Genomic DNA, 21882 nt, shown 5'->3' with positions numbered 1-21882 from the left:
TTGAGAGCCCACTTCCAAATGTTCTGGAACAGTTTGGACAGCCTTGGACAATGAGTGCCCCCTTGTTTGTTCAGATAGTACATGGCTGTGGTGCTGTCTGTGAGGATCAGGACCGTCTTCCCCTGCAGTTGTGTCTAGAAAGCTTTTAGTGCTTTGAACACTTCTAACAGTTTCAACAGCTTTATGTGGTTGGATGCTATGTCTGACAACCAAACTCTGTGCTCCGTTTGTTGAAGCAGGTGAGTTCCCCAACCTATAGGAGACGCGTCTGTGGTTAGAGTGGCTTCCACTGCGAGGGTGGTAAATGATTTCCCTTTCAAGAGGTTGTCCCTCGACCACCACTGCAGCGAAAGAACGAGGGCCAGCGATACGACTGGATCGTCCCACTGTCCGCTGGCCTGACACCACTGGCTGTTGAGCCACTCTTGCATTGGGCGCATGTGCAGGCACGCGAGGATCCAAGTAAATACATGACGCCATCATTCCTAGCAGTCGCATAGCCTTGCGTACAGTCACCTCTCGACTGGCTACATAATGAGGGCTCTGAAACAACATGTTTTGGACCCTCTCGTTAAAGGGGAAGACGAGGATGTCCTTTGTTCGAATTAGAGCCCTAAGGAACTGTTTGACCTGACTGGGGTCTAGACTGGATTTCTTCTCATTGATAGAGAATCCCAGACTGAATAAAAGATCTATCGTCTTTTGGGTATTTGACAGACATGTTTCGTAAGAGTCCCCTTTTATGAGCCAGTCGTCGAGGTAAGGATAGACCCGGATGGATTGCCTGCACAGATGTGCTGCTGCCACCGCTAGTACCTTTGAAAATACTCTTGGTGTAGATGCTATGCCGAAGGGTAGTACTTTGAACTGATAATGTTTGTCTATGATCATAAATCGGAGGTATTTTCTGTGCGCTGGCAACATTGAAATATGAAAGTATGCATCTTTCATGTCAAGTGTAGCCATGTAATCCCCCTGTGATAGCAGTGGAATTACTTCCTGTAGTGTGACCATGCAGAACCTTTGTGGCTTTACAAACTTGTTCGCTGGGTGCAGATCTAAAACAGGGCGCATTGTTAGATCCTTTTTGGGTACATGGAAGTACACTGAATAAATACCTTCTTTTACCTGAGACAGAGGTACGATTTCTATGGCTCCTTTCTCCTGGAGTGTCTCGACTTCCTGCAGAAGAATGCGAAGATGGTCTGGTGTCAGTCGTCCTGCTCGTGGAGGACTGAATGTTGGGGACCGGTTGAACTCTATACAATACCTGTGGGCCACGATTTTTAGCAGCCATTGGTCTGTAGTTATTCCCTCCCATGCCTGAAGAAACGATGTTAGCCGGCCCCCGACCAGGGAGGCATGGGAGGGGACCCGAATCTTTGGGTTATTTCGAACCTGAGGCTGGGGAGCCTCTGGGGGAAGAGTTCCGGCCTCTTCCTTTGCCACGGCGTTGACCCCTTTGGGGATACGGGGTGGTGTATCCGCTAATTCCCTCTGTAGAATTCCAATTGTTTCCCGATGAGTTTTGTTGTTGAGGGAAGCGTTGGCCATGAAAAAGCCATTTGGACCCAGATCCTCTCTTCTTGTAGAGTGTCTTTGTGTAATCTGGTCTAGTGTTTTTAAGGTGTCATGTTCCTTTTTTGCGGTTTCGAGTGCCTTATCAACCGCTTTCCGAAACAGGTTGGATTCTTCCATGGGTTTGTTTATTAGTGATGCTTGCGTCTCTGGCTTGAATCCAGAGTTCCGTAGCCACGCATGTCTTTTCAGGAGTGTGCCCTGAGCCAGGGATTGACCAGCAGTTTCTGCAGAGTCTAAAGTATTCTTAACAATGCTCTGGTTCACCTGTCTGCCTTCAGTGACAGTGGTGAGGAGACTAGTACGTCGGGGTTCGGGAACCTCCTGTATGCCTTCCTGTAGTAAAGCCCACTGGGCATCGGCGTAGCTGGCCAACAAGGTATTGTTGGCAATGCGCGTTGAGAACGCTGCCGCAACCGTGATCCTTTTCCCAAGGGCGTAAAGTCGTTTACCTTCCTTATCAGGGGGTGCCTCGCCTGTTGACAAAGGGACCCCTGCCCGCTTTCGTGTAGTAGTCACCACCAAGGAGTCCGGGGTGGAATGGCCTCTGATAGAGGGTCTGATGGAGAAGGGCGAAAGAGTTTTTCTATTCGCGGGTTGACACCTCTTTTGAGAGCAGGGGTTGATAAGGATGGCGCCAGATGTTTTTTAATTCAATTGAGGAGGGGAATGGCCTGATGGCCTGGCTGGCCGGTGGTTTCTCCTTAAGGATGTCCTCCACGAAGTCAGCTTCGGGGACCGCCTCATCCGTAGCAATTTTAAAGTGATCTGCTGCTTTACGTAACATTACGTCAATTGGTCATCCACTGGCGATGGTTGTTGCCTAGTGGGAGTGGACTGGGGAAGAGTCCAGAGCCAGGACATCAGGGTCTTGATGATCCGGGGATTGCCATGGTCGGGTGTCATCCACATCTGGGTTCTCCTCCCAGCCCTCTATGGGCTCATGCATGTCCTCAGGGTTGATGAATTCCTCATCCTGGGACTCAGCATGAATTTTATCCTCTTCTAAAGAGGGGTCAAAAAGTCTTGGAAATTTAGCTTTGGGGTCCAAAGGACTCTCATCTCTTGGCCTCCTTGGTGTGGGTTGTTCTGAACAAGAAACAAACCTGCCCAGCCTTTCCATGCAGTTCTCATACTTTTCTCTAGTCCAAACCGAGGATCTACAATGGTCTAGAGGTGGAAAAAGGTCTTGAGCGTGTTCATCCGTCGAAAAGCATTGAGATTTGTGTCTCATTGTCGAGAATAGTCCTTCGCCCTCAGACAACTCCTCCTGAGGTATCGACAGAGGTGAGACGTCTCTATGCTTCTCCTTCGACTTATGGGTGGGTTCTGGTACCCCCCCCCACCAGGTGATCCTTGGACCTCGCCGGATCCCTGGGCCTTTCCGTGGGCCTCGGTGCATCCCCAGCCTGCCGCTTCTGAGAATCGGCGATGACAATCCAGGCTAAGCTGCCGGCAACATTCTCTGCAGTGGGGAGGTGCATAGCTTCAGCCTGCGATTTCGAGTGGGTCCTCTTCACCGGTGTCTGGGCCTGGTCCTCAACGGCTGCCTTTTTCGGCGGTACAGGGGCCTTGTCCTCAACAGCCGCCGTCTTTGGCGGAACCGGAACCCTATCGTCGCGGGACGCCTTCTTGAGATGCGTCTCGGCGGAACCCGATATATTGGGGGTAGCGCCCTTTGTTTTCGATGGCCCGGTCGCTAGGCGCAATTGCAGCTGAGGGGAGGGCTGCCGATCCGGACGGTCGGCGGGTGCCGCCGGAGCTTTCGGTGTACCTGTTGGCGCTGAAGTCTTCTTTGAACTGGCCGAAGAACGACTTGGGGTTGTGTGCTTTGTGCATGTTAGTCTTCGTCGCCGGGGTGTGACTTCCCCATAGCAGTGCCTAAGCCGTACCTAGCAGGCCGGGTACAGACGATGCGGAACGCGAGCGTTCCGTCGAAAGGTCAACAACCTCCGGTTCGGAGGTATGATCGTCACTCTCGCCGTCGTCACATTCAGTGGCTGCGGCAGCGGGAGAAAATTCAGCCTTCGACATACCATAGGCCGCCCACTGCTTGACTCTACGCACTTTTAATGTCTTAGGACGGAGGAGATTACAAGCCGCGCATCCTTCTTTCCTATGATCGAGGGGCAAGCACCGGTTACACCACCTGTGCCCATCTTTCCAAGGGAATTTGCTCCCAAAAGTAGGGCAAGACCTGAATGGAGTCCTCTCCATAGCTGAGGATGTGTAGAGTGACGAAGACAGAAAGGGAAAGAGGAAGGAAAGGGAAAGGCATTCTCAATTTGTATAGAAATGTCCAACCCGACCCCACTCTCACCACTGTATAGGCCGGCGGAAGGCCCGGCCACGTGGTCGGCAGCGCCGACTGGATCACTGTCCGTCGAGTTCTTGAAGGTTTCCAGGGAGGTCTTTAACAGCAGTCGAAGCAAGGGACGGATAGGGTGATATGGATATTTTATATAATTATTCGACCAAAGGTCGATGGGACAATAAGCAAAGTCTTTGACAAACTCTGCATCAAGGCAACCAGTATGCTGGGCAGAAAAAAACAATCTGAGGGACCTCGACGCATGAGGGATCTTGGGTACACTACATGTCACGTAGGGATAGTGTTACAGGCATGCCCATGTTGACGTCCCCTTTCGATTCTCGGAGGACAAAATGCAATACTGTGCGGTTACCACTGGATGTCAGACAATATGCACAGCATGTGATTCTAAACAGATTAACAAACATCAGAAGTGGCTGTTTCCGCACCACCACATTTCTTTGGAACAGGTTCTTTCAGAAGCAAGCAATCTTTGCAAGTCATGTGTTATTGCAGCAACATGATGGCTCTTGGCACCATAAAGCTTTCAGCGTCATGTTGTCCAATGTCCCTATGTAGCTTTTCAGTGCAGTACATTTCATTGCTTCCTGTATTCTTCATGTTTCACATTATCTTGGGGGTAGTTCTTTTCACTGCCATGCTTTCCGATAGCTACCTGTTGATCGGGACATGTTTTCGGACCTGTGATGCTGATGGAATATTAGGTGTTCAAATCAACTTCTTTGATTTTGTTGATCCCCCTGGTTTTCCTTTGCGTGCTCTTTTGATAAATTTGTTTTTCCACACAATTTGTCTTTTCATTGCTTTCTAAAAACCTTTTTAAGGGATGTTGTGGACTATGCGGTGGGTCTTTATTGGCGCACCGTACCTGCCATCGTCTGGGGCAGGTGTTCTTCACTGAAAGGGTATCAATCAGCTGTCCTTTCCTTGGGAGTCATAAGTGTGACAGGGCCAGCGTTGTGGCCCTGTGAATGTGTGGGGGTCCCAGTCAGCCCACCCCTACTTACCTGCAGCGACCGCAGTCTCCGGGCCGTGGGGAGACGAGGACCACCGTGGCAGCGGCGTCCCTGCCTTGTGTTGCTGCGTTCAGCAACACCACCAGCAGGGAACGCTGACAAGGGAAGCACAGCACAAAAGGGGTGCCGCGCTATCCTACACCACCGGGCCAGAAGCAAAGCTCCAGTTGGCAATGTCAGCTGGAGCCCGCAAAGAGGACGGCAGCCACAACTAACCTACCAGGGAGATCAAATTAATAAAGACAGGCCCCATGAAGGCCTGGTACCACTATCCCACCAGGGATTGGGATTCTTAATGGAATGAAGGCCCCATGGAGTCCTTACCCACTACGCCACCGGGATTTGGATAATTGTTATTTTAAAAGGCCCTGCAGGGCCTCATGTGTTCCAGCGTCCCAGGACCCCAGCAGGGCCTATGTTGGAAAAGGGGTGGGCCTTACTAGACATTTTAAGCCTTGCCTTGGCTATCCTGTCACACCCCCTGGAGCCAGGTAAGCTACTGGTTAAGGTAAGTGGCCAATCCTGGGAGGGGGTGGGGTATTTAAGTAAGCCTGAGTTCTTGTGTGGGTGTGTGTTAGTTGGGTTAGGCCAGGAGGAGGTGGAGGACGTCCGAGAGACCAGTGAAGGCGAGAGCGGTTTGGAGTGCATAGGATATTGTTAAGGAGGGGATCTGTGGAGTGTTTGTGTGATGGGTGCGAGTAGTAGAGGTTGGAGTAGTAAAGTGGGGAAGAGGTAGTAGTGGTGGTTGGGAGTAGAGGTAGTAGGTGGCAGGAGTAGCGAGCAAAGGATATTATTGGTACAGAGGAGATGGGTGAGAAGGGCATCATATTCCTGGGAGTCCCTGAGGGTCAAATAGGGGCAAGCACAGTAGGTGCGGAGGGCACCATATCTGTGAGGGGTTTGTAATAGTGAGAGAGTTGTGCATGGCACCATCATATCCCTGAGAAATCTAGAAGGTGGTAGAGAGAGCTAGTGATAATAGAGTCAGACCTTTAATCGAGGTAGTAGCGTGAAGAGCGACAGTAAGTGGGAAAATAGGAGTAGCTATGGGTTTAGAATGGAAGAGGAGCTGGGATTAGAAGAACAGCAGGAGGCAAATAAGTAGAGTGAGAGGAAGGAGGGAAAGGAATAACAGAAGTAGAAGGATAGTTGACAGTAGAAGCGGGAAAGGAAGTAAGGTTGAAGGGTGGAAGTGGAAAGGGACAGTGACATGGTGGGAGATTAGTTTACAAGGCTAGATTAGTTAAGGGCCAGGAGTGAGAGGTTGTGGAAGGAGTGTACGTGATTCTGGGTGAAAGAAGGCACCATTCCCCATTTCTCAGCAACTAGCCAACAATAGGAGAGGGAAAATTAGAAGTTCACTAGTGAGTCAGATAGCCAACGACTTAAGAACACCAATAGTCTTAGTGAGAAGAGACAGATAGCGGTTACCAATCGGTAGATGACTAACAGCCCGAGAGGGATGTCTGGGGTAGGGAGGTGAACTCCAGTATTGGGTTAGTCGAGAGAGGAGAGCGACAGCCGTAGCACCAATTATCCCCAGACTCTCAGATGCCAGAGAATTAAGGAAACAGAAACACCATTCTGACAATTTATTTTATTAAAAACACCCCTGAATTTATATTCAAGATACAAGTTATTTATTTTTGGCTGGCTGCCCGTCACACAACACTATTGCAGAAGTCGACTTTTGACTCAGACACCCTTTGGACTCTAGTGCCACCCACTCAAGTTATCTGGATTGCACCCCAGTCTCAGATCTACTCGCTGCTACAAACATATGGTTCCCAGTGCTTTTCAGGTGTGTTTTCAGGTCTTGGGTTTAAACGATTGCCAAGTTGGCACATGCTCTCATTGCAGTCCCTATGGAAGAGCCAGGTTGCAAAATAGGTGTTTGCAAATCGATAGGAACCTGTAATTGCAGGACCAAAAAAAAGCAGTCTCTCTTCCATGGATCCAAGCCAATGAAAACAGGCAGGTATAAATTAAAAAAAAACCTTTCCTTCATTATTCATACAACCGGCCCCCCTTTGCCATCATAGAACAAGTGACACTTGACAATAGTCACTGTGCTTAGAAGTAGTTTTGTTTTCTCCTCAACAAAGGGACCAAAAAGTATGGCAGAAAAAAATCTGCAGAGTGTACGTTAACTACAGGTATTGTGGGTAGAGACATGTCAGATCATGTCCATCAAAAAAAACTAAGCCTGGGAAAAGAATATGTCATCTGTGAAGGTAAAGAAGGTGAAAGGTGATGCCTTGACCCAGGGGTGATCTGCTTTTCCTTTGCAGCTTTACACCCATCAACAGCTGTAGCATCTTCGAAAGCAGTGTCCTCTGATAGCCCCTCAACCAGTTTTCAATCATAGAGCTCTATTTTGGTAAGCAAGTTGTTAACCCTGCACAACCATACCGACTGGGGTACTTTTACGGTTAGAACACTTTCAGCTAATAGCCAATGTGTACGTGTCCCAATTCTGTCAAAATAAGGACAACTAACATTCAGGGAGATAAATAAAAAGGTAGCCAGGTTTATGACCTAGGGCAACTGATTCCAAAGTAACCATGTAATTATAGGTTTTAGGTGGTAACTTAGAATATAAGGGACACCAGTCAGGCTTCTATGACATTTTAGTAACACTTACCTTCCTCAAACTGCTCTCCACTGAGATAGGTTTCAGCAGGTTGTTGATGATTAAAGAATAACTCTTCCCATTCAGATCCTTCACCAACAACTCAAAGGACCTGTAAGAAATTAGCAACATAGTAAATTACCAGGCTAGTTATGGAGGTGTAAGTCTCATCTCAATATCCTCCCAAAAATCCAAAACATGAAAACGTTTTGAAGTCTGAATAACCGCCTTCTGGAAATAGGTTGGGGGAAGAGCCACAAATCTACAGGACATATCCTTCATTTGCACTCTCTGAATGTTTACAAAAACTGGTGTGTTGCTCCACAAGCAGGTCTACACTGCTTTAATCCTATGCCAAACACCTGTGCATCTTCATTGAAATACAAACTCAGCAGATTAATATGCTAAAATGCTTCACAGCATTTCAAAATTCAACTCGCGCTCTTCAGTTATTGGACACATCTGGTCATTCTACAACAAAATGAAACAATGTAGTCAGTCTTTTATGGAAATATCAAAACAGAGCTCACTGGACTATTAACGTTTGTACTAATATTCCTTAAGTTCTCAGTCTGTAGGAACCGCAGCATATTGCGTCCGTTAGCCCAAAGGCACATGTTGGGAGGAGAAAAATGCATGGCTGTCCCCATTTCACACGCCATTGTGCCTTTTATTGCATCATCCTTCAGTTCCTTAAATGCCAAAAAGCATGCATTGTAGGGAAGGGGTCTGGGCTGTTGTGAACGGAGGGAGACTACAGGAATACAAGCTAAGAAGTTACTAGAAGTGTTCTCTAATGGCAACTCACGCAATTTCCCAAAACCGGACAGATTCTAAAACAAGAAATAAATGAGAGAATGAAATCTGTCCTTCAACCCGGCCTCAGAATGACAAATGTATAAATGGTCAGTCATAACCGGGCAATAGTGTAGCAGAATGTGGCTAGAGCAACCATATGGCAGCCTTGTTTATCCTAGCAATAGGAAAAGTCTATGATGCGTCCCCTGGCTCCAACAGTGAGGTCAAGTGCCTCTTGAAAGGGAGCTTCTTTGCATTAAGTAGCTTTTGGGGATAAAGATACACATCTAGCAAGCAATGGGCAATGACTAGCCTAAACTGAGAACCAAAAAAAGCTATTGAACTACTGGAGTTAAGACTTCTGTAAAGCACTTCAATAGTATTGTGGTCATCTGTATGTGTGTGTATTAACATCCTCGACCCCATTGCTGCATTTGCATTCTGTGCCCAGTTTTGGATTTCGAATTTGGGTAGGCACACTTTAGTATCCTGCACCTCATTATTGCATTTGCTTTCTGTGCCCGGTTTTGAATTTGGGTGTGTGTTTGTAACCTCTTGCACCCCACTGCTGCATTTGCATTATGTACCCTGTTTTGAATTTCGAATTTGGGTGTGTGCACTGTTTACATCTTGCACTCCACTGCTACATTTGCTTTCTGTGCCCCGTTTTTGAATTTCGAATTTGGGTGTGTGTTTGTATCATCTTGCACCGCACAGCTGCATTGCATTTTGTGTTTCCCTGTAACTTCTAGGCCACTTGGTAGCTTAGGATAGGACTGTGCAGTGCAACCACTCCTTCCTCAACTATCCTCTGCCACCCTAATGACACTCCCCATCTCTCCTATCTTCCCTAACTTCTACACCATCACCTACCCTCCCTCTCTGATGAGGCCTGGAAGAGACGAGCACAGAAAGACATCCTGAGTGCCAACCCTGGCCTACCCATCGCAGACACCTGTGTCAGCGCAACTTCCAGACAGGTTTACACTGATATCCTCTTCTCTGTCCCCTCCCCAGATCTTTGGACTACTCATCTCATCTCCACTCCCTCCCCTTTCACTTCCTCTCCCATTAATGGTGGCACGAAGTGGGGAGTCCTCTTGGCGGGCTGATCATCCTGCTGTATTATTGTGTGCCACACTAGCACTATCTTGGTTCAGGGTCCTCAACCGAACCTCCTTCCCTTTGACCAGTGCCTGCTGTCCCTCATTAACTTCCTTCCCTCACCTGCCTCTCCCCAACCACTCTATCCCTCCCCCTCCGACTGGGGTACCACACCCCTGTACTCCTCAGTGGAAAACCTTCAAAAAGGCAGTGACCACCTCCACCTGGTCACACTTAACGCCCGCTCAGCCAGCAAACACTCCGCCGACACCTGCCTCCTTCTTGAAGACATTGACCTAGACATTCTCGCTCTTTCCGAGACATGGTTCAATGCCAGCTCAGTCACTGCTTTCGACTCAGTTCTCCCTGATGGCTACACAATTATTTCCAAGCCAAGACCTAACCGTGCAGGCGGTGGGGTTTCCTGCTCCCTCATACCCACCCAACCTTATTCGTCCTTTGAGAGCCTGGTTTGTAAGTTGGTCATCTCTCCCTCATCCTCTCTGACCACTGCCACTATCTAGAGGCCACCTGGCACTACCACCCTGTTCCTCTCTGAATGGGCCGATTTCTGCTCCTCTCTCCTCTCAACCATCTCTAAACACCTTCTCTTTTGGACAACTTTAACATCCACTTGGACTCTTGTCACAGCATCCACTTTCTTCCTTGACCTCGCACCTAGCTCTCCCTCTCCATTCTCCCTTCCGGCCCAACACACTCGGCTGGACACACTCTGGACACCCTCATCCACTGTGATCTCACCCTCCTCCATACCCCCCGCTGTCCCCCAAGATCATACCTCTCTCCTGGTCAGACCACTCTCTCCTCTCCTCTTACCTGGGTCCCCTCGGCCCTCTGACCGCACCTCCTCCAGCCATGCCAACCTCGTTCACGAACATCCGTCCGATGAAATGAGTGTCAGCTGCTGCCTTCACATCCAATAGCACGCCTGAACTCTTTAAAACCCGCAGGGAACTAGCCAACCCTTCTGCAGTCTCCTCCTCCCCTATTCCTTCCTAAGCCCTTTGCAACGCACTGGACACACATCTTCACCACCAAACCTCTGGACATCCTGAGCACCCTTGGCACCGTCTTCCCTAACCCCACCCACACTCTTGCCTCCTATGGCCTCCCACCCTCCTCCTTTCTCTCTCCCCTCCTCCCGCCTCACCAGATGAGGTCACCAGAGCTGTCTGCTCTATGAAGGTCTCCTCCAAACAGGTCTCCCCTTGCTCCTCCAGAACTATCAAAGACAACATTGTCTCTCTTGCCCTTGCACTCGCTGACTCCTGCAACCACTCTTGCTACTGGATCTTCCCCTCCTCCCTCAAGCACTCCCTTGTGAGCTCACCTTCAGCAGACCCTACTTGTCCAGCCAACTACTGACCTATTTCTATCACCCCTTCCTTGGGAAACTCCTGGAGAAGTTGACCTTCCGCCAACTTATCTCACACACTGAACTTGTTGGTGGTCTCCAGAGGCATGGAAACTGATCTTTTGAACACCCGCGAAGAACTGCTCGCCTCACTGGATTCTAACTCTCCAGGTGTCCTTATTCTACTCAATCTCTCCTCTGCTTCTGACACAGTGAACCACTCCATTCTCATAAAAAGGCTCCATGATACCCTGGGTATCTCGGAGCTGGCATTTGACTGGCTGACCTCCTTCCTAAATGACTGTCGGTCCCAGGTTATTCTGGGCATCTTCTCCTCACCGACCTCTTTCTCCACCTGTGGTGTCCCAGAGGGCTCCAACCTCTTTCCCTGGCTCTTAAACACTTAACCTTGTTCCGTTGGCACACATTTCCTCCTTCTCCCAAAACTTCCAGTGCTACGCAGATGACCCACACTTCTTCTTCAAACTTCCTGCTGACCCTCTTACTTCTTCTATCATCCTGGACTGCCTATCTGCCACCCAATCCTGGTGCAATTCCAACAAACTCTGCCTCAATGCCAGCAAGACTGAGATCCTTCCTATTGGGACCCCTGCTCCCTCTTTCTTCCCCACACTCTGGCCACCCTCTATGGCCCTCCCCCTTCTGCTTTATCGGAAGCTAGAGACCTTGGAGCCTTCTTCGACTCATCTTTTTCTTTCCTTTCTCCCTCCCTCACATTCAGGACATTGCCAAAAAGTCCAACTTTCAACTCTTCCTCTGGTTCTCTCTAGGCTAGAATACTCCAATAGCCTTCTCTTGACTCTACCCCCCTCCTCCTTGCTACAACCCCTCCAGCTAATCCAGAATAGTGGAGCAAGACTTACCCTTGGCCTCAAGCCCAGGGACTGCATACCTCCATTCCAGAAAACTCTTCACTGGCTCCCCGTTGCTGCAAGGATCAAGTTCAAATCCCTCTGCATCATCCATAAGGCTATCTGGGGTCTGGGACCAAGCTATCTGAAACTTTCTCTTACTAAATACTCTCCCTCTAGACCTCTCTGTTCCTCTGGTACCAACTCTTGGTGTGTCAAACGTTTCACTAAACAGAGGGCCACAGGCCGATCTCTTTCCTCAGCTGGCTCCCTCCTATGGCACAGCCTCCCATTTCCTCTTCGCATTGAGCCTGACCTCCTCAAAACTTTCCTTTTCACCTCCTCCTTCCCTTCCTCCCTCCCTCCTCTGCCAACCTCATAGTCGCTGTGATTGGTGACCAGGGCCCTTATGTGTCCTCCGGGGCCCTGGCCTCCCACACCCAATCGCCTTCCTACACAGGGCACTTACACCTGCTACTCACTCACGAGATCTATAGCACTTACCCCCCTGCCCCTCCTCTCTCCTGCTCCGACTGCTCTCATGGACTAGTAGGTTCGTCTTTTATCCTCCAGTGTATTCATTGTATTATATCCCTGGTTACCTCCCTGTTGCCCTGTGGGCGCTTTGAAACACAATTTACTTGTTGTATAAGCGCCTAACCAAGTCACAATAAATAACAAAATAACACATCTGTACCATTTTAGAATGCACAAATATGCATACCCAAAAGTCACAGCCATGCCTCCTTTGCAAGAAACTAGCCATAACACAGTTTAGCCTATTTTGGTGTAGTCTTAGTGTGTACCACAGCAGTAAAGGGTCCAGGTCTGCGCGAAGAACAAAAAAAAAAACGTTCAATATAGGAACAGAAAACACACTTTGCAAGTGTAGTCTATTCCTTTTATAACTAATCAATCATTTTCAAATCACCGTCGAGTTATATGGACTGCTTGGTTGAGGACGAGCTTCCAGCTGAACCTACCTTTCTCCAAAGTGCACCTGCACATTCTCTGCTGGGACTTTGTGAACTCCACTTAAGGTTACGTATATTTTCACGAATGCATTGGACTGGTCCCATCCTAGAGAATACAAAAGCAAGAGAATGGGCAACAAGTTCAAATGTTATCATCCAGCCAGTAAGCATATGGCAAACAGCAGAAAAAGATCATGAAACCATGCTAACCTGCACATTTCCCAATCTCTCCTTGCCAGACAGACCTGAAATGCTATCCCAGCCGATACCAGCTTTCTTGCCACGACTTTTGCATCTGTTGAAGGGTGATTGATAATTGACTGATTTGTATATACAACTTCAAATGGGAGGCCTTTGCAGCGATAGACAATTTGAGTGAAAAATGTGTTTAAATATGTGGGTGGCCAAGATGCCGAACATAGCCGTCAAATAGGAACAGACATTTTGGGATCGTTGGTATTATGAAAAAAGTTCATCATGGGCATATTCATTATAATCATTATTTGGGGTGTACCGAACTTCCCCTTCAATTAACTATTCAGCCAAATTCCAGCTGAGAAAAATCTATTCAGCGCCAGCCGAATAGTCATGCAATACAAGAACTCAGAAAGGCAAATAAGATTGCAAAATACAAAAGGGAATTTAATTAAACATTGTCCTATAGCATACCTGATTTAACTTTAGACTGGACATAAGTTTGTATATTGGCAAGGATGAGTGAGAGTCAACAGGGTTTATTCCTGTGGCGAAGCCTGACAAATTCTCAACCGCTGGTGAAGACCAGATTAGTAGACCTGAGATACTTCCAAGTCCGGCAGAGTGACTGGCCCCCACCCAAGAGGCCTTTTAGAGAATTTTTATGTTGGCTCTATCATATTCCACTAAGGATCCGTACCAGAGGAGTATAAAGAGCAAGGTGTAAGGACTGTTTGTATGGGACATAGTCAAAGAGCTATCCTCTGTTGGTAAAATGGGTAGGGTGATGTTTGGAAATTGAAATATTTCTCAACAGGTGGGCTTCCTTTTGTAGGGCAATCGGGCTGGGGACGAGTCCGTTACGGTTCAGGCAGCGGAAGATGTGGCTGACATTTCTCAAGCCATATTGGCCTCTCGGAATAACTGGATTATTGGGGAATATCTACACTCCCATTTCAGACCAGAACTTCTCCAGGATATTGTGGCATGGAAAAAGACACTCGCTCACATGCAGGATCCCGGGAACACATTGAAAAAAATGTAATTTCAAATGTAACTAATTCAATATCAACACAACAATCATCAGAATTAATTATGTTTTATCTTTTTTTACCAGTGACAGACAGCAGGCCTTTCCCCGTTTTTGTGCATGCTGTGTCATTGCAGAGTCACGTTAAAACTAACTTTATAAAAATTTTTAAAAAAGGATTGAAAAAATACCTACATTTAACACAGAATTTGGCTCCCTTAAAGGGGCAGTGATCTGGAGATTCTACAGAAAAGCATGAATGGGTACACAATGAGTAAGAACGTGGCATCGAAATATAGTTATGTCCACTAACAGCTGCAAATAAATGGAAATTCAGCCAGCTGAAGTGCAGAGAATGTGTGTGAAACAGAAGTGAATTGGCTTCGAAACAGACTACAGGAAAGAGAATTGATGATCTGGGCTCCTTGCACATCTGTAAACCGTTTGTTTTAATAACGGTTGGTAGTAGTTGTATATCCGAACGGCACATTTGTCATGTTTGCGGTTCCCGGAGGAAAAAATAAAACACAAAATGTTTAATTTGGCAAAAGTTATCTTCATCTTACGTCGCAAAGTTCTTATACTGGGCCAAATCGTCAGTAATCTCGGAGAAACTAGTCTTGTCGTTTATACATTCCTTTGGGGAGCATGAGCAGGACTGTTAGGCTGAATGTGACAATTGAGGGTGGAGGCTTGCTGGACATAGCTGCCAGCAGCAGTCTAAGTGGCGAACGCCAGACACTGAGGGAGGCAGAGTGCAACAAACTCCCTAAACCCCTCCTCTGGCAGCCATCTTCAGATTTGAGAAGCATGTAAAGTGGCAGTATGATCAAGGAGAGCCGCAGAGGGGTCAGAGGGAGGGTTTTCATGTGAATCCATGCTAGACCCATGCTGGAGAACAATAGTTACAGGTAAGTAACTTGTTCCTTCTCCAGCATGGGTCTGATATGGATTCACATGCTCATGAATAACGAATACATTGCAGTACCACATTACACAACCACGGGAGGTGGCAAGGCTGAACAGAAGCAATTAACTCTTACCTCCGGAACAGACTCGCCACAAGCAAACAGGTTACATAGCACTGCTTGGCCGACTCTGGACTCCTCCCTGGAATCCCGTTCGACGCAGTAGAACCTCGTGAAGGTATCCGTGGACCTCCACTTAGCAGCCCTGCAGATGTCCAGCAGGGGCACACTAGACAGGAACGCCATTGCAGCGATCGCTCTGGTGGAGTGGGCTCTTGGACGGCCGGACAGCGGTCGGTTCAGCAACAAATGACTATGCATGATGAAGCCGGAGAGCCACCTTAATTGGAAGCCTTGGACAAGGCCTGCCAATGGTTCATAGTACCAAAGTTCACGAACAGTTGTGAAGTCTTCCGAAAACCTTTAGTGCGTGTCACATAGAACTTCAAGGCACGAGCAATGTCCAGCGAGTGCAAGGCCCTCTCAGCCGGTGAGAAAGGTTTCGGGGTAAAAAAGAGGTAACACCAAAGGCTCGAGATGGAATTCTAACCGAACCTTCGGAATGATAGAATGGTGCGTCCGCAGCACCTCCCTCAATTTGTGGAAAGTGAGGTATGGTTGCTTGCAGAATAGGGCCTGGATCTCACCCACCCTCCTGGCAGAGGTGATGGCCACAAGGAAAGCGGTTTTCCACGAGAGGTACGAGAGGGGCCTGATGCATCAGATCGAAAAAGTCCTTTGAGGAACTCCTTGATGAGTCGGTGAGACCAAAGTGCCGATCGTCCTGGAGACCTGGTGTAGTGGGAGATAGCCGCCAGATGCACCTTGATAGAAGCGTGTGCCAGCCCCGCCTTGGCCAAGGAGAGCAAGTATGGAAGAATTTGTAGGACCGTGACCCTTAGCGGGGTTATCTTCTACGACCAGCACCACCAAGCAAAACGCTTACACTTGTGGCCATATCACTTCAAAGTCGACGCCGCTCTGGCCTTGGTGTAGGTCTCTCTGCAGTCCGCAGGCAACTCGTATCCACCGAACTCTAGGGCTGCAGGTGCCAAGCCCTCAGGTTCAGCGATCCTGGGTCGTGATGCAGGATTGCGCCTCCTTCTCTGGTGAGAAGATCCGGAACTAGTGTCCGCTAAACATGGGGTGACGTTGACAAACTGAGAAGGTCCGGATACCAAATCTGCCTCGGCCATGCCGGTGCAATGAATGTCAACCTGCATTGGCACTGTCTCAGTGCGTTGATGTCTTGTAGCAGAAGAGGCAATGGAGGAATGACATACAGGAAGAGGCTTTCCCACAGGAAGCAGAACACGTCCGCCATGCTCCTCGGTTGGTGGAATCTGCTGGCAAACTTCTGGCATTTGGAGTTTGCTGCCATTGCAAACAGATCGATCTGGGGCCTGCCCCATTTGACGAATATGCGGTCCACCTGGTCCTGCCGAAGTTCCCACTCGTGGCAGGAGCGCAACTCCCTCCTGAGGAAGTCTACAATGGTGTTCTTGACTCAAGCTAGGTGAAGAGGAACATCACTTGTCCGACAGCCCGGCGCCACAAGTCCTGCGCTTCCTTGAAGAGCACTGTGGATCGGGTGCCCCGTTTCCTGATGTAGAACATTGTGGTGGTGGTGTCCATGAAGACCTTCACCACCTTGCCCTTCAGAGATGAAAGGATCGACTTGAGGGCCTAGAACACTGCCAGTAGCTCCAGGATGTACATATGGAGATCCTTATCCTCCGGCAGCCACAGGCCTCTGGCATGGAGACGTCTGGTGTGGGCTCCCCAGCCTTCCATGGAAGCGTCCCTGGTGACCATCGCCTGGTATGGAGGGTTTTGAAACCCAGTGCCCCGCACTATGTTGGAGCGGACGCCCCACCAACCTATCGCCCGATGGAACTCCTCATCGAGCGGAGCAGCCGGATACCTGTATCTAGCGAGTGTCCAGGAACTCCTGAAGAGTTTGCATCTGTAACCTGCAGAGCCGGATGAGGTAGATGCAGGATGACATCATGCCGAGCAACAACTTGATTGTGGCGGTCTTCATCCACAAAAGCAGCTGCACCTTCCCTTGAATGGCTGCTACCCTCTCCTCCAGGGGCGACGCCAGGCAGGACACCGTATTGGGTCTGGGTCCTAGGAACAGCGCATTCTGCGATGGTGTCAAGCAGGACTTTGGATAGTTGATGGAGAATCCCAGATCCATCAGTAGCTGCACAGTCACCTCTCTGTGTACGACAGCCAACTCTCGAGTATACCCCATAGACGTAGATGGGCCGCCACCGGTGCCAGGCACTTTGAAGTCGGCCCCCGCATGTTCACAATCGGAAAGGTAGGGCCTTGAACTGGTAGTGCTGGCCCTGCACTACAAAACACAGACACTTTCCATTTGCCTTGTGAATGGGGATGTGGAAATGGGCGCCCTCCAGTTCCAGCAACATCAAGAAGTCTCCTTCCTCCAGTTGGCCGAGCATGTGCTGCAAAGTGACCATCCTGTACTTTTTGGACTTAAGTATGCGTTGAGACGTCGCAGGTCTAGGATGGGTCTCCAGCCCCTGTATTCTTTCTGACCAGAAATTATCTGGTATAGACTCTGTAGCCCCAGAGCCGTTGGGGAACTAGCTCTGTCGTCCCTTTCCACAGCATGCCCATGCCTCTTCCAGGAGCTGAGGGGTAACCGGAGTGATCTGCGGACACCTGTGTTGAAACTCCAGGGTGTGTCCCTGGGCGAGACTGTCCAGCATCCATCCGTCGATGGTGATCATCTTCCCCTCGCCGATCAACCTCGTCAGCCAGCCGGCCACCCACCGGGGTGCACACATGGGGGTGGGGGGAGGATGTCCCCGCCAGTTCATGCCTGCTTCGGAGCTAGCATGCTGCCCTGCAGGCGACTGCAACGCTGTCCTCCGCTAGCGCAGGCCTAGGAATGGCCTCTGTAGGCTTCCTGGGTGACGGATTTGGAAGGCTGACGGTAACGAAGAGGAGAAACCTTTGAAAGACCTGCTCGACTTTCCCCTGGAGGAGCAAAAAGAAGACCGCTGCTGCTGGAAAGTGCCCAAGAAACGGGCCGTCTCCGTATCTGCCTTGATGGCCTGGAGGGACTCGTCGACAACCTTCCTAAACAAGTTCTCTCTGTCGAAGGGCTTGTCAAACACCTTCGCCTGGACTTCTTGCCGGAAATTCATTCATCCAGGCTCGTCAACGAAGGCAGACACTGTTCCCCATCTGCCAGAATCCCGTGTCAGCGACGCCCAACGCCACTGTAATGGCGTGATCAGATGCAACTTGGCCCTCCTGGGAAGGAGCGACTACCTCCATCCTCTTATCGTCTCGGAAGAACTCCAGAATAGGGCCCAGCTTGTACCACAGCTCCCCGACGTACCTGGCTCAGATCGCCTGTGCGTTGGCTGCCTTGATCGTTGACGCTGCGGTGTAAATTACCTTCCTTCCCATGGCTTCCAGCTTCTTCTCCTCACTGTCCAGAGGGACCGAAGACGACGGGTTAGCCAACCGTTTCCTCACGGCCACCGACATCACTGAATCCAGCAATGGGCACAAGCTCAGGCACTTGAGTGCGTAGTCCGGCACCAGATACTGCTTTTCCAGTTAATCCCGTTTGGCTGGAGTCGTGGAAGGGTTCTTCATGAGGGGCAGGCCCTCATCCCACAAGTCGTCTAAAAGGGGCCCGCCATACTTGTCTTCCTCCTGGACTCGCGCCTCTGATACAAGAAACCTGGCGGCTGATCGGGGACCTGGAGGAACATTGGAACCAGGCCCGGCGGCATCCTCTTCTGGATCTCTGACACCAAAGTGTGAAGGGTCAACAGAATGTCCAGACACCCATCCCTTGGCCGAGCCGGCGGGTTCAGAACATTAGGCCCCGCGCCATCCTCCTCGTCCACATGGACAGTGTAAGGACTCCAGGTCCTCATTTGGTAGAGCTGTTTCAGGGCCTCCTCGCCCCCCTGCCCTTTCCCTCCCTCGTGGGGCTTGAACCGGAGCCTGAACCAGTTTCCCCCCTTCTGGCGTGCCAGCAGACTTTGCCAAAGTCACTGTGGCGGTGTTGCGCCTAGGGGGCAAGGATAATTTCTGTGCAGCAGGGGCTACCCTCAGTGTCAGCTCGCTTAGCCGTCGTTAGCGCAGCTACCGCCAACTATCTCTCATTTACTCTATCCTTGGGAATGCTTCATCACCAGAGACACAGCATGCTTATCCAGTGAGCACAGGTACTGGGAAGACCTTTGGGAAAAGGCTTTGAGGGTAAGTGTTCGTAAGAAAGGGCACTCATTGGTCGGCAGGCAAAAGCCCTTGGACGTACCTCAATTAGTCCCCACGTTTAGTGACGGTATATCTTAGAACTATGTAAGGCAACAGACTCCAGTAAACGAAATCGAGGAAGGTGTTGGGGCATTTTACTGCTATGCTGCTTCGACCAACGAGAGAAAATTTTACTTCCGAGTAATGCATCAAGTGATTACTTCACCAAAGGACTCCAAATCTTATACTGCAGCATAATGTTAAAAGAATGGACCACATTTCGTGAGTCAATATTCGTAGATTGCTGTATGCGTGGAGTTATAGGGTATTCTAATGGACCCCAAGAATTAAAGCAAGATCACTCCACTAATCTCAGGAGCTCTCACCAGACATCCTTCATTCTTTAAAGGATTGGTGCCTGGAAAAGAATATTTATTGCCTTTCAAACTAGGCAGTTAACTATAGACATCTGCCTAATGCCGAAAGGGCTAGCTGAAAAATATACCATCAGGAAAAAGCACTACTTTTAATGCACAATGATTGATTATAGTGTGTTTGATCAAGTAGATGGGGTATTATTGTAGAAGAAGTTGGTCAACTGGGTCATCTGTGAAGACCTATCAAAGAGTTGCATCGAGGCACGTCTAAAGGTGCAGCTCAATGGCTCTGGACATACTACGGAAAAGATATACACTTGTAGCAGACTTAAACAACTTGTACTTTAGCGTACCTTTTTAATATCTAGTATTTGACAGCACAACTGAAGAGAAAAGGTATTTGTCAAATTTTATTATATGTAGATAATAGTCTGCATGGACTCAACAGTAAATTGGTATAACTGCACACCAACATGACGCGTAGAGTGCTGTTAATCTGAAGAATTAAAAATAAACTACACCAAAACAAAGAATTATTTTCTCACGAACAAAAATTGAGATGTCAATTTAGTTGATTCTTGAACTCAGAAAATAGGTCCGAGAATGTATTTGCGATTAAAATTGGACATGCACCTATGTGGTAATAAGGCCCATTTAAAAAAGTTACAAAGCAGTGTTTCACCACAGATGTCTCCCTTGGCTAGTTTTAATACTTTCCACTGCTTCACTTGGAGATGCTTACAATGCAAAAAAACAACCAACATTTATTTATGGCTATACATGCCATTCTCCTATGTTCTCAAGAACATCCATCTTTGAGAAAGCAAAGCATGGAAGCACCTATCATCCTCCACTAAGGCACTTTGGATGCAATTGGGTCTACCAAGAGTAATATTTAAAAGGGTAATCATGTATAATCCAAACCAGCATGGGCATTAAGACATGTAAACCCAATTACCTTTAGAGAACAAACATATAAACATCTTATCCTAAACTGACATACCAAGTCATGGTTCTCAGACCTCGTAAATCATGCATGGCTGAATTAAACTAGGCAAAAGAGGACATTGAAAACGAACCAGAATTGAAAGCGCATTATAAAGAGTCGGGCAAAATATTATATAAGTCAATCTTATAAAGAATGTCGATTACAGTAACAAAACATTTTTAAAAATTGATTTATGAGATGAAATGGAAGTCAGTACGGTTTTGCCTCTTATGATGCAAAAATATTTGGCACACTTATGGGATCCGAATGTATGCAGATTTTATTTAAATTTTAAGATGTGCAATTTATATCTAACAATAGTTTAGGGCAACTGAATGGTATGAATAAAATCGGACGGAACATGCCCTCTCTGTAAATAGGGCTGTAAGAGGCAATACATGTGATATTTATTTGCCCTCGTACGTTAAGAAAAATATCTGTCAAAAATAATTCTTTCCCCACCGTAATGTCTGTAATTTTAAAGTAGAAATAACATTGCATCTTTTCCGAAAAATGGGATCTGCTTTACAATGTATAGATCTAAAACTGGAACAAAACAAATGATCGATTGGTGAGAGAAACTGTCTCTCCCATTTCAGAGAAGTGATTAGGGACCAATGGCATCACTTCTCCCCTCAAAGTAGAAATCTGTTAGTATTGGACTGTATGAATGCCTCTCTCTCTCTCTTTCTCTCAAGAGTTTCAAGGGAAAGAGCAGAGAAATCAGAGATTGATACATGAAAGATAGGAGAGAGGCACAGCTATATTTAGTGGGGGGGTGGGCAAAAGTGCCGAAACATATTTGAGTCGGCTCATGATCAACATCGGTGCTTCATTTTTAGTTGTTTATTAATACAACTGCTTTGCTGTAGTGCCGGAAACCTGGTCATGGATTTGTTGGTGTTCGAGTGAGGGGGAGAGAACCCATACCAAGAACAAGGTATTCAGGAAAGTCTAAGCAGGGGTCCGGCTCCTGGTCGGCTTCCTTCAGCTCATAATACAGCACCTCTAAACCTTGGGTGACAAGAGGATGGAAGGGGGTGAGAGAGTATGCCTGAGTGATACACTCATGCATGGGGTGTGATGAATGATGAGCACACTGTGGGGTACCCCTACCTCCCCAAGGAGGCTATCTAGCTCATGTCAGCAAAAGGTGGAGGAGCCTCACAGGGAGCCGACAGATAATTGACATCACGACTCAGATCATTATGAGATGCATTTGGTTAGAAACAAGGAGATGGTGGTTCCATTTGCATATTTCTACTCTAAAATATAAAAACTAAACAGATTGAGACAAAAACCAGAGTTCCTGATAAGATTACCAATACTGAAATTATTGACCTTTGAAAGAGGAAAAGTATGCACCGATGAATACGCAGGAAGTGGCAA

At 48.2% G+C, this 21882-nt stretch overlaps 1 protein-coding gene across 1 annotated transcript in view; it reads right to left on the bottom strand.

The window, feature by feature from the left end:
• CACYBP (calcyclin binding protein) overlaps positions 1–21882 on the bottom strand; it is a 228966-nt gene that overhangs the window by 132707 nt on the left and 74377 nt on the right. The window contains exons 3-4 of the mRNA XM_069641130.1: positions 12691–12787; positions 7571–7670 (exon numbers count right to left, since the gene is read on the bottom strand). Of these exons, the coding sequence (XP_069497231.1) occupies positions 7571–7670; positions 12691–12787 (197 nt within the window). The remainder of the gene's footprint in view (positions 1–7570; positions 7671–12690; positions 12788–21882) is intronic.

The sequence above is a fragment of the Ambystoma mexicanum genome, chromosome 1q, assembly GCF_040938575.1.
Source record: "Ambystoma mexicanum isolate Mex_15411 chromosome 1q, UKY_AmexF1_1, whole genome shotgun sequence".
Classification (NCBI taxonomy): domain Eukaryota; kingdom Metazoa; phylum Chordata; class Amphibia; order Caudata; family Ambystomatidae; genus Ambystoma; species Ambystoma mexicanum.
The sequence above is the reverse complement of the archived record's forward strand: the minus strand, read 5'-3'. Positions and strand labels throughout refer to the sequence as shown.